At 47.5% G+C, this 12,747-nt stretch overlaps 1 protein-coding gene across 1 annotated transcript in view; it reads right to left on the reverse strand.

Moving 5' to 3' along the window:
- Positions 1-8,210: 8,210 nt before the first annotated feature.
- FBLN1 (fibulin 1) overlaps positions 8,211-12,747 on the reverse strand; it is a 61,618-nt gene continuing 57,081 nt past the window's right edge. Inside the window, exon 17 of the mRNA XM_064654044.1 lies at positions 8,211-8,554. Coding sequence (XP_064510114.1) covers positions 8,415-8,554 — 140 coding nt within the window. The 3' untranslated portion in view covers positions 8,211-8,414. The remainder of the gene's footprint in view (positions 8,555-12,747) is intronic.

Below are 12,747 nucleotides of genomic sequence, written 5' to 3' on the forward strand. Positions count from 1 at the left end.
AATATCAGACATGTATTTGCCTTTCATCACTTTTCATGTTCTAAGCCTTGCCCCCAGACTCAGCATCTCTGTTTCAGACTGTTAAATATTGTATGTGCACAGGAGCAATTTGGTGTGTATAATGATAGGCACGATCGTTAAATTGGTTTCCAGTGTCTTCCAGGCTGCGTCCCTGCAGAATTGCAATTAAACACTTGACAAACCACAAGGCTATGCTAATCCCACTTCAAAAATCCCTGCTGGCAAGGATGGCAGTCTGCCTTCCTTCTGCACTGAAAGACAGGGAGCCCCGGCATTACTCAGGCCCTTCTTAGAAATACTCTTTTCCCCCTTTGGTGGTTCGTGTTTCAGCTGTAACATTCTGCCTGAGTTGGCCATTGCTGTGTAACAATCTCCTCTTTGTTCAGCCCTGCTACCTCATTTCTCTCTATTAGCCTTTAATCCCTGTCAGGGTTTCACCTTTGCAGCGATGAGGTCACAGCTCATGTTGATTGGGAAAGGAAATCCTGATGATTGTTGCTGACAGAAAGCTGATAATGCTGGTTCAGGCAGCAATAAATTCTCAGTCTCTAAATGAAGACTAATCTTTGAGCCAGAAATCACCTCTTTCAGTAGTTTTTTTGGGCCTCATTCACAAATATTTTCCCATGCTCAAGCTGCCTGACCTTTGGAGCATTCAATGCACCTATGTTATTGTGCAGAACTGTTTTTCAGGGGTCCAAATAAGCAGCCATCTATCAGTGAGAGGCAGGTGAAATTAGGAAATAAATCAATGGTGTTCTCCTCATTGGGAATGCAGCACTTGGAGCTCTCTGTAGCCTCTGCAGCCCAAAGTGCCAAACTGCTCTGTGCTGCTGAGCCATTCTGTCCTGTCAGCATTTTTATTTCTTCAAACGACTGGTGTTATCAGGACCAGTTATTTTTTATTTTTTGGGGGACAGAAATACAACATGCAGAGAGATGAAGAGGTGAGTAGGAGGTATTTGTGCTGTTAAATTCATGTTGCTGACCTGATGAGTGATTCAATAAAGACAGTTCTTGAATAACCCTGAGCAATGCAGATGCTCCTTTCACAACATCATAAATGCTGTCTTCAGTGCAGTTCACCACCTTAAATCAAGTGTGGCCCTTCTCCTCTGCATTAGCCATGACATGCAAACCCCTTGCACCTCCTGCAAGGACACAGCTCCTTGCAGTTGTGCAAGGCGAACTTCATTTGAAATCCAAAACTTCAAATAATCAACAGCACTGTCAAAAAACTTATCTTCTGCACATTATATTGTCTTATTCTTTCTGTTCCTCCTGCTGTTCCCCAAAACAGATGTTCCCTCAACACACTGCAGTCTAATCTACCCCAGTGTCTTATCTACCAGAGGCTCAGTGCTCCCAGCTCAGCTGCTCTGAGCCCTGATTCCCTCCTGGACAGCCGTGCCCAGGCTCAGTGCTCCCAGAGCTGAGAGGCTGAAAGCTCCAGCTCCCTCCCTGCCAGCCCAGCCTGGCTATTGTTTTTGTCTCTCAGCAGGCTGTGCTCACCCCTTTGATCAAAATAACTCTGGTCTGAATGCAGATTTGAACTTTACAAATTGGGTTTCCCCCAGCTAACAAAGTGGGCATTTACTGCCTTTCCTGCCAGCAGTAACACAACTCCCTGCTCCAGCGCACAGCTGGGAGCACTTTAGTCCAGCAATCCCTATGTAATCTCTTATAATTTTTTTCTTCCTTCCACAGTGTGTTGGTCTTTCCAATGGCAAAAATCCACTATTACTTGGCCATAATTCTCCCTGAGTACAGGCTCCAGCAGAGCTCCTGAGGGGAGCAATTCAGGTGCCTGAACACAGATGTGCAATGCCACAGCAGGCGATTTGGGCTGCCGAGACACCCACACCGGGCTGGCAGAGGGGATGGAGGAGCTGTGGAAGAGACACACATTTCTGGAGGGGCAGCCAGAGACCAGGGGGGCTGTCATGGAGCCTTGGCAAGATCTCAGTTGGTTTCAGACACCTGAGCCTGTCCAGCACCGTGCCATGGGAGGGGCAGATGCTCCTGTGCTCACCAGCAGAACGGATGGGTAAGTTTGCACCACACATTATCCAGGCTCAGAAATGGATTGTTGCATCATGCACAGAAACCAGCACTGCAGTGTTTATACTGGTATTCCCACCTTTGCAAGGATAAATCTCAGTATGTTTGTATTCTTATCCTTATGCCTACAGGTAACTACTTTATGTATCTTATACATGTCTGCATCTGTCTGCATGTATCAGATTTTCCAATCCTTCTGTCAGCTGAATCTACTGGCCTGTGGGTTAAACTCCTTGGAGGAGAAAGGGGAGCTTTGTTCCTTGAATTGCTTTGACTTTAAGATTCTTCCCTATCTTGGTTTAGGGAAAACTCTGCTGTCAGCTACATTTTGTGTGCAAGATAAATTTCTCATTAGAGAAATTTGGCTGGACCAAGACTCCTAAAGCTGCCTCACATCTCCAGCCTCTTCACACACCCACATCCTACTGTGCTGGGGCAGCTCAGGAGCCCAAGGGCAGCAGCAAACACCAGGGCTGTGGGGCAGACCGAGGTCCAGCTCCGTCTCAGGCCACGGAGCTTGAGCAGATACCTGGGAAATGCTCAGGAAAACTCAGCCCAGGGCAGTGCTGTCCCTGGAGCACAGAGCCAAGGAGCCAGGGTGCTGATGGTCTGTGTGACAGGGGAAGGGGCAGGAGCACCTTCCAGATGGGATTTACTGACCACAGACCCAAGTGGAGAGGCTGCAAGTCCTTCATCAGTGACCTTCTTCCACTGTTTAAACAAGTGACTGTTGGCTCTGCTCTGTAGGTCCTTTATATTTATTTGAATCATATTGCCTTGGAATCTTATAGAATATCAGCATTTCTATTCCTCGGTCCCCTTTGCTGCAAGTTTCACATACATAATCTGTGGTTTAAATTTAAGGGTGGGCAGAGGGAAAGCACAACATCGCTTTCTAGTAAATCCAATATATTTTATTCTAGTCAGGGAAGGGTGGCATTTAAAGAAATTACTTCTGTAAATACCTTAGCACATACTTTCTTTTTTGTTATACAGCCAAATTTTGAGGAGATTAAGGACTAGATAATAAAAAGCATTGACATACCTAAATACCACAGATAGCTAATCTGTCTTGACTCCTATGACAATGTCAGTTGGCATCTCTAGATTTTCAGGAATCTGGCCATGTGGAAAATAGTTTCAGATTCACAGAGCCTGTCAAATATTTGTTGGGTTCCTCCACATCAAGAGTTTCATTTTTGGTAAATAAAAAATAAGTTTGATGTGTTATGAGGGATCTAATTCATCTATCACTGTAGAAGGGTTGAAAAGAAAACAGAGGATGGGGAGAGAGACAGCAAAAGATGCCAAGTCATTAGTGAAATTATCAGGTCAAAACTAATGGCAGTGCTCCATGGACTCCAGGAAAGTAAATTCAGGCCATGAACCACAACTGGAAGAGAAGCCAGGATGCAGTGTAACTTCAGAGGTGGATGCTGTGCAGTTATTTCTGAGGCAGAGCCAGCACTGCACTTACCCAAGTGCTCCTTATTTGAGTGTGAGTTCAGTGCCATGTAACACTCACCAGCTGCAGAACAGAGCAGGGCTCGATCCCCAGATCCCACCTCAGCTGCCCCTTGTGCCTGTTCAGAGTCCCAGGCCCCTGCCCAGGTAAGCCCATCTCTAGCTCTGGTGTAGCTCCCCTCTAGCCCTGTCTCAGTAAGCAGTTCTGCAGATCTGGGAAATCTTGTGGGGTTGGGGGGGGGGGGGAAGCATCTAATTTTGTCAATCCCCTTCAATGAGAGCAATCTTTTAGCCACCCACACCCACCAGGTAACTGTGCTTGGCCAGACACCAAAACCAAAGTCAGGCCTGAGCCACCAGTGATTTCAGTGTAACCTTTTCCTGGAAAGGGGCTCGGGGAAGCCCCTGTGTTCTCAGACTGCATTAATGCCCACTTGGGTGCTTTGCTGCCTCTTTCTCCCATTTCACCCACATGGCCACCTTCTCTGGTCTGACAGGGGGCCAGCAGCTCCACAAACCCAGTGGCTTATGGGGGCAGAACATCTCACTGCTCTTTGACAGACACTGGCATCCGAAACACTCTTTCCGTGTTCCCAGCTGTTCCCCATCTGAGAAAATTAAGGAGGGGGAGGTGGAATACGGGGTCAGGTGCGACTCTTGCTCAGGGTAAAAATGAATTAAAGTCATAAACATTCAGAGAGCTCAGCAGCCACAGGTACATGAGTTGGAAAGAATGGAGCTGTTTGCAGGAGCTGAAGAAGCAACACTGAAATCAGTCTCACACGGAACTCAAGGCAAAACGAAACTCACTGTTACTAAAGAAAGCAAAGTTTACATGATCTGTTAACTGATGGAGTCTGACTAAACAAATAAACTATGAGATTTAGCAGCTGTAAAAGAAGTCCCTAATCCATAAAACATAAAGTGCATCATAAGCTGAAGGCTACAGAGTCTGTTCTTCCTCATGCTCTGTATAGTTGTTTTACAAACTACTACTTTGTCCTCTCTTGATACCACAGATAATCTGATGCTTCCTGGTAGAGCTGGTCAAATGCTCACCAGCTCAATAGGTACAAATGTACACAATTTTTCCACTTTGGAAGCGAAAAATCCCACTTTTTTTCTGATTTCTAACTACTAGACAGCTGGCCACAGTTAAAGCACCATCTAGTACTTTCTGGTTAGCCTTAGTTATACACATATTTGTAATTTTCAAAACCTAAACTGTAGTTACAGAGTTACGATGGTATCCATTACACTGGTGCTTTTTTATCATTGTTACAACTTCTGCCCAAAATGCTGGCAGTATTAGGACAATTCAGCAACATGTAATTTAACTTACCTCGCATCCAGAGCTGAGGGTGGTCCCTCTGATCAGGTCCGAGGTCACTGATGGGGCAGGTTCAGAGAAAGATGTTCTTGCCTTTGCCAGGGTCAGCCTGGTGAGGGAAACCCAAAAGCTCTTTTATCAGCTCTCCCCCATCACTGTGTGACCTGCACCAGATCTCCCTCGTGGGGACACCACACATGGCCAAACCAAAGAGCTCATCACCATCCCGGGAATCAACCTGCCAGCGTGGCTCTGTGAGCACTGCCAGGCTGAGGTGCCCATGCCCCGTGGTGTGACACACCACAGCTGGCTTTATTCCATTTCATTTATTGGGTTTTCATTTAAATGGGGCCGGTGACTCCATTTCCATCCAAGCAATACCAAAGCCAGGTGTAAGCATAAAGCAGCTGTGCTTTGCCCTCGTGGGCCCTTAACCACCACCACAGCCCTCCCTGCACCTCTGCCCTGTGTGACATTCTGCTGGGGCTGGGACTGGGACCTGCTCCTGCCCACAGGGACGAGCAGCCCCTGCAGCCCTGCTGCCACTGAGGAGGCAGAAGGGAGTGAGCCGTGACTCCTGGCTCCCATGGCTCCTGGCTCCCGTGGCTCCTGGTGCTCCTGGCTCCCGTGACTCCTGGCTCCCGTGGCTCCTGGCTCCCATGGCTCCTGGCTCCTGTGACTCCTGGCTCCTGTGGCTCCTGGCTCCCGTGGCCCCGTGCCAGAGATGGAGTTAGGGAGCCACTGGCAGATGTTCAGTGGAGGGGCTGGATCATACACCCAGTGACCAGAATAGCATCCAACAGCCCACATCCTCAGTCCTCACTTTTTGCCATTACCAAGCACTGTCTCAGCACGAGATGGGGCACAAACCTCCCCTGGCTGCTCACAGTTGCCTATGTGACCTTTAGTTAACCCAGTTCAGCCATTAAGCTCATCTCGTTCCACCCCCTACCATGGGCAGGGACACCTTCCACTAGACCAGGTTGCTCCAAGCCCCGTCCAGCCTGACCTTGAACACCGTGGAGAGTGAAAACATGGAGGGGGAGAAGAGAATCCAACAAAGGAAAGGGAGAGGGGAAAAACCCCGATGAAATAGGATAAGGTGAAAACAAAAAAAAGGGCTCGTTACAGAACAGATAGTGCATTCTTAGCCACAGCAGGAATGAAAAGTCTTTCATCAGGTCCGTGGTTTGGAGGCTCAGAGGGTGTACTTTATGTCTCTCTTGTCTTGGAGCAGCAATTCCCATTTCCAGGCAGCCTCACACCTCCCGTGCTCCCCGCGGGCAGTGGGAACACAGGCGTGGGGAAAGCAGGGATGTGGGAAGGGCTCTGGCATTCCCTGAGCCCTGCTCCCGTCGGACAAGAGGGGAATTGCAGGGAAGGGAGTCCTCCACATCTGCAGAGAGCCCCTGTGGGACGGGCAGGAGCTGAGGGCACAGAGGGCAGGGTGGAAGCCTCAGCCAAATTCGGGATACCGAGATATAGATCACATTCTGGTCCCTTTCTCTTTCCCTATGGGAAATGGAATTCCTTAACCCATGGCTAGGCACATGCTGGCCAACCTGAAGGGCTTCAGTCTTGGCCAAGAGAGAACAACCAAGTGCTGTTTTTGAGGGTGACTGACTGCAAACCTTTGAAATGAGCACCCCTGGGAGACCTCAGCTGACATCTTCTAAAGAGCCAGCAAAAATCCCAGCTTAGGGAAAGCAAGGTTTTTTTGTTGTTGTTGTTCCTTTCAGAGATAATGCCTTTTCCATTAATCAGAAAGGAATACGTGTAATTAGTTATCATAGAATCATCAAATATCCTGAGCTGGAAGGGACCCACAGAGATCCCTAAGTCCAGCTCCTGGCCCTGCACAGCCCACCCCAACAATCCCACCCTGCCCCTGAGAGCTGTCTAAATGCTCCTTGAGCTCTGGGTGTTAAATGCACTAAAAGGCAAAAGGGAAGCAGCAGCCACAATTTTCCTAGGCAATGTGGATTAACACCACCACAGAATACAGAGAAGTCGTGTGTCAGCATCCCTGGACAGGCCTTTTCTGGAACACTAAATCCAGGCTGCTGAGACACTGTGAGAGGGTCACTCACAGCCCTGTCCCCGAGAGCCCACACTCCCTTTGCTGCCACAGCTCCTCTTTGCTGCTGTTTCCTGCACCACCAACACCTCCACAAACAGACCAAACCCACAGATCCTTGTTGAAAACATAAAGGGAGCAGGATCACACTGACCTTCCAGCTCATCCCATTCCACCCCCTGCCGTGGGCAGGGACACCTTCCACCAGCCCAGGCTGCTCCAAGCCCCGTCCAACCTGGCCTTGGACACTTCCAGGGATGGGGCAGCCACAGCTGCTCTGGGCAACCTGTTCCATGCCAGTAATGACTGAGGAGGACTGGTTTGAGTGGGGAATGTGTATATAATGAATTTTCTTACAGGAGCTGTATCATACAATTTCCCTGGGAAGCAGAAACCATGGCATACTTCAGAGTATTTCCCATCTGACTTTCTTTATTTCCTCACATCTTAACAAACATAACAAACTGAAACATGGTGCTATTTCTTTTCAGTTCTGTAATAAAAAAGATACGTTATTTCGATGCCCAGAAAATACATTAAACATTCATTTATTGGTGAGATTTTCATTATATTATCACATATGCCTTGGTTTGGTGCATAGGAAATGTACAGTTCAACATGCTAATTTTATTACCAATTTTAGAAAGGCATGGAGCTTTATAACAGACAGGTGAGAGAGGTCTGAAGTTCCCATGTATTGCTGAGTACAGGTGAGACTGGAATTTAAGCAATATGCCTTATCCTTGTGACAGCGTAATTTCAAAGAGAGGTGCTTGTTTAATTAGAATCAAACATAATCTTACAATCAAATAATAAGTACAAAAAAAAGGGAGTTTTTTTTTTTTAATATGTGCAATAGCTTGTTAGTCTCCTACTATTTCTGATGCCTTTTGCACTTCCTCTCGTACCTGCAGCTGAATGGCACTTCTGAAATATCCAGGCTGAACTCTTCAGGAATTATTAGCAATTCTAAGAGCCTGTTCAGAGTTATCCTATGGGGGCCCAAAGCCAAGTATTTAGCACTCTCTGACAATGTGAATCCTTTAAGGGAATTAATATTGAGGTGAAATTATTAACCCTTACCCAACTGCTTCCATCCAGAGATAGCATATATTCATCCCAATGAACTCTGACATCTGCTTTGTTCCACAGCCTCGGTCATTCAGGTTATCTGGCCAAGGAGCAATAGTTGAGATCTGCCCAAACATTTAGAAAAGTTTCAAATCTCCCTAGGCAGCCGAGCATTTTTACACACTACTTATTTATACGGACAAACTACATCAGGCTCCCTTAATCCGCTCCGCCCTACGTCTAACCAACGCAACAGCTTGCTATTTGTCTTAAACTAGAAACCAAATATTTAAAAACAAAACAAACAGAAGAACACTATTGGGTTTTACAAACAAGCATATGACATGGTAGCTCGTGGTACTGCTGCAGGCCCTGGGGGTCAGGGCTCCCTCAGAACCAGTACTCGGACACGAAGATGTGCACGTTGACGATGTTGCGGTGGGACACCACCCCCCCCATCACGTAGTTCATCTCCAGCTTCAGGATGGCATGGAAGGGGCCAACGATGGGCCTCACCTGGCGAACGACACCTGTGGGCACAGGAAGAGGTTGCTGGGATTAACAGGAGAATCAGCCAAGCCTGGATGAGCTATGCTGCCCTTTGGGTTCAGTGCAGCGTTTCATCTATCGGGTCTCTCAGTAAAGCTGGCAAAATAAGGATAAAATACAACTTGCACATCGAAATACCTTGAAGAGGATATAGAATTAGCACTAAAATGCTGCTAATGGCAGAAAAAACCCTTTATATTCTGAAATTAGCAGTATTTTTTTCCTTTTATTCAGAGACATATTCAATAAGTAGGCTGCGACACTGCTTTTCCACAGGAGATTTCCCTGGATAAGCCAGCACACACATGGCCCCCAGGAGCACACGAGCACACCTGGGGATGCCATACAACTCCTGGGACTGTGTTGAAAACCTCATTTCGTTCAGGACAGCAGAAACCGTTCTGGAGACCAGCCCCCTTCAGGCAGGGACTGAAGCTGAAATCAGGCTCCTGGACTCCGGGCAGAGTGTGGGACAGGACCCCGGGGAGGCACATCTGGGCCACGAGGTGTTATCGGTGCCTTGACATGATGTGGCTGAACAGAACAGGGTTACAGCTTCAGACCTACAAAAGGAAGTCAACACAAGCTCTGCCGTTGACTCCAAAGGCTCCAGGTCAGCTTCTAAACCAGTTCTCACTCCCAGCTGCTCCCATCCAGGAGGATGTACCCAAATGTCCCAACCATGGGGAGGCAAGGGCAGCAGGCACAGGGAGCCTGGTGGGGAGCCTCACTCCTCAGAGTGAGCTGACAGAGCCTTTGGTTCAGAAGGAAATACACAGTGTAAGGGAGAAGGTTCTACTCCTGCCCTGTGTGCTGGGGGCTGTGTTTCACAGGCAGGCAGCACAGCAGTGCCATCCCAGAGTCCTGCAGCCATTCCCTAGGAGCACACTGAGATCTGATGGGAGACAGAAACGTTTGCTTATGCAGGCTGTCAGCACCTTGTGCTAAGGCAGGGCTGACATTACAGCTTTGTCCTGTTCAAACACCAACTAATATCTTCAGCATGCAGGGAAATTGCAAACTTCTCACCACACTCACTTTCCTTGCCATATTTGATGAATACACGTTTTAAGCATCCTTCCCCCTACAATTTATATGTACATACATTTATATATATTTATATATTTTTTATTTTTTTTTTTTTAGCTTTCTTGGCTACTCTCCTGTACCTTATTAAAATGACTGGGCTTGGCAGATGATGTATTGAGACAGAAAAGCCTGGCTAAAATTGCCCTCCCTTTAGGGTCACACTGAAAGCATTTTGCTAACAACCCATCCCATTATTGCAGGCCCTGCTCTGACTGACAGCCACGGAAACACAGAGCGTTGGAATCACTCAGTGCTGGCAGTCTGGAACCCACCCTGGGAACAGCTCCTGCTGTCATCACCCAGCTTTGAGAGCAAAGGCTGCTGGTTCCATTTAGCAATGGTTTTTCAGCATTCTACACTCTCTTGCCCTGCTCTAGTAGAGTCTGCTCTGCTCTGGGGGTGGGATTGCCAGTGATGTCCTCTCTGCTGTGCTGTGCCCCACTGTGGCATCCCTTCACACATCACTGCACCCAAAGCCATCAGTAACTTTCTCCTTCCTGCTCAGATGCATCCTGTGAACAGCAGGAAAAAAAGTGGGATGGGCAAGCCCTGCCCTCCACGTGGCAGTGCCTTTTCATGCAGTTTCGAAATCAAGCTCTCAAATAGTTGGGAAGTGAATGCTGTGCATGCTGACAGCTCTGCTGAGGCAGAACCTGCACAGAGAAACACAACAGTACCACAACATTAAACAAAACTGAAAAAATAACAAACAAAAACTCCAGTTTGTTGTGTCAACGTCCTAAATGGTCCTGAAATGACCACCCTGCAGGGACTATTTCACTCCTCTCCCATTAAATGAACAGGATGATCCAGCAGGTGGGTTTGTGCTACAGCAGGAGTGTAAGGATGCAGTCATTTGAAACGGGCAGAAGGAAAAAAAGGCTTAGGGGAAAACCTTGAAATGTTCTACTGGACAAAAGCATGAGAGGTTTGCAGCTCTTTGCAGATTCAGTCCTCGAGAGCTTCACATTCTTGTTTTGTGACAAATGCTAAAATGGGAAACCTGAGTATTTGTCTCCACCAACCTCAAGGACAAATGCGAGTGGAAACTGTGCAACAGGAAAGTTACTCAGAGCCTGAAATCAGGCTACATGCTCATCCAATTCCCAGTGATCCTCTCGCAGTGCTCCCAGCACTTGCCCCAGAAATGCTGTATAAGGCCACCTTCCACAAGGTGTTGCTGCCATTTGGAGCTGCCTGTGTGTGGTTCTCTGCTGGCTTGTGCCTTTCACGGGAGGTACAAGGGAGGGGCAGCTCTGCCAGACCCAAACAAGGCCAGCAGTGACAAACAGAAATCCAGAGAAAAAGCTTGAGATCCAGGCCTGGTCCCTGGAATTCACACACATGGATCATTGAAATCAGTCAGTACCCAAAAGCATTTAGCCCAGGACACATTTGAAGGAGCCACATGTAATAATTCTGGATGTTTTCAAGCACCATGGATTTAGGAGACACTGCAGCATTTGCATCAACATGCTGTTCCACTCTCCCTTTTGGCAGACTAGTGGATCCAGATTGGTGGTCTGGCATCCATCACAATTTATAGCTGAATATTAAGTATAAAAACATACCTTACAGTAACAGGAAGGTTACAATTTTTAGATGCACTGAAAAGTCAGGAAATGCAGAAATTAAGCTGCTGCTTTTTGATATCTTTTACCAGTCTAAATCCAAATGAGCTGGATGGAGCCACTCAGATTCGACATGGGGATAACTGCAGATTGGGAATCAGTCCTGGATCAATGCAGCAGTGCCCTCTGTCCTGTGAGGTGCTCTCTGTAGGATGTCAGGAGCACAGTGGTGTTGCTCAGTAAATGACCTGAAAACAGAGGCCTCTCACATACCAGCACTTGGTCCTCTTGGGTACCAAAGGTTCTGGCTCTGCAGTTGGCAGATGGGGTGAGTTTATTTAAGGAAGTTCACCCCAATCTCTTCCCAACAAAATTAATTTCAGCTAGGTAAGCATTTTGCACAAAAAAAATAAACCAGGAGAAAATGTGTCTCCATTTGAACAGGAGGATCACTGATAATAAACGAACATGGAAATTCCCACTGCTGCTGAATCCCATGTGCTGGGCATCCTTGAGCACCTGTGTTGTCTTGCCTACAGGCACATCTGTGGCAGCAATTGCTGGTGCCCTCCAGCCTGATGTGCTGCTGGTGCTGCTCATCCTCTTTGGTTCATAACCTGTGACCCGAACACAGGCTCCATCTGCAGAGAATGCCCCGTGTCACAGGCCAGGCAAAGCCCTTCCATCAGCTCACCTCTGTTTGGATTTGCTGTTTTGTTAACTGAGCACAGATGTCATTACACATCCCAAATCTGCCTGGCTATCTTCATGGTTTGCTGACCTCCTTTAGAAAGCAATGATAAGACTTATTTTTTCCTGCACACTTTGCCCTTACTGTAAACAGGATCTGTGGCCATCCTTTCCACCTGCTGATCTGTGTAAGCAAACAGCCTCAGAGTGAGAGGCAGCAAGTTTTTGGATGTCACAGTGATAGTCTGACCATGGCCCAGAACTTCTAAAGCTCTGTAATTAATGCACTGATTTGTCCTCTTGTCCTGTTTCTTCTTTCATGTTTCATATTTAATATTGTCTAAGGTAAAACTATGTCACCCTGTGTAGTGAGGACAATAGCATAAATAATATATAATACTTATTTTCCAATGCTTTTAGTGAAGGAATTTTTCCTAATATCCAATCTAAATCTCCCCTGGTGTCACTAGAGGCCAGTTCTTCTCCTCCTGTCCCTTGTTCCCTGGCAGCAGAGCCCGACCCCCCCCGGCTCCCCCCTCCTGTCAGGGGGTTGCAGAGCCAGAAGGTCCCCCCTGAGCCTCCTTTGCTCCAGGCTGAGCCCCCCCAGCTCCCTCAGCTGCTCCCCACCAGACTTGTTCTCTAGATGCCACAGGTATTCCTTGGCTTGTCTATACCTCTTTAGGATATCATTACATTTCTCTGCTTTGAAATATGTGAGACCCTCAGGCAGTTCACCTCTGTGTCTGGTTTCTGCTTGTACTTTGTATGAGGCAGCTGATTTGCTGAGGAGCTCCATCTCCAGCCGAGGGGAGGCACTGCTCCTG

Source organism: Pseudopipra pipra, chromosome 5 (genome assembly GCF_036250125.1).
Source record: "Pseudopipra pipra isolate bDixPip1 chromosome 5, bDixPip1.hap1, whole genome shotgun sequence".
NCBI lineage: Eukaryota > Metazoa > Chordata > Aves > Passeriformes > Pipridae > Pseudopipra > Pseudopipra pipra.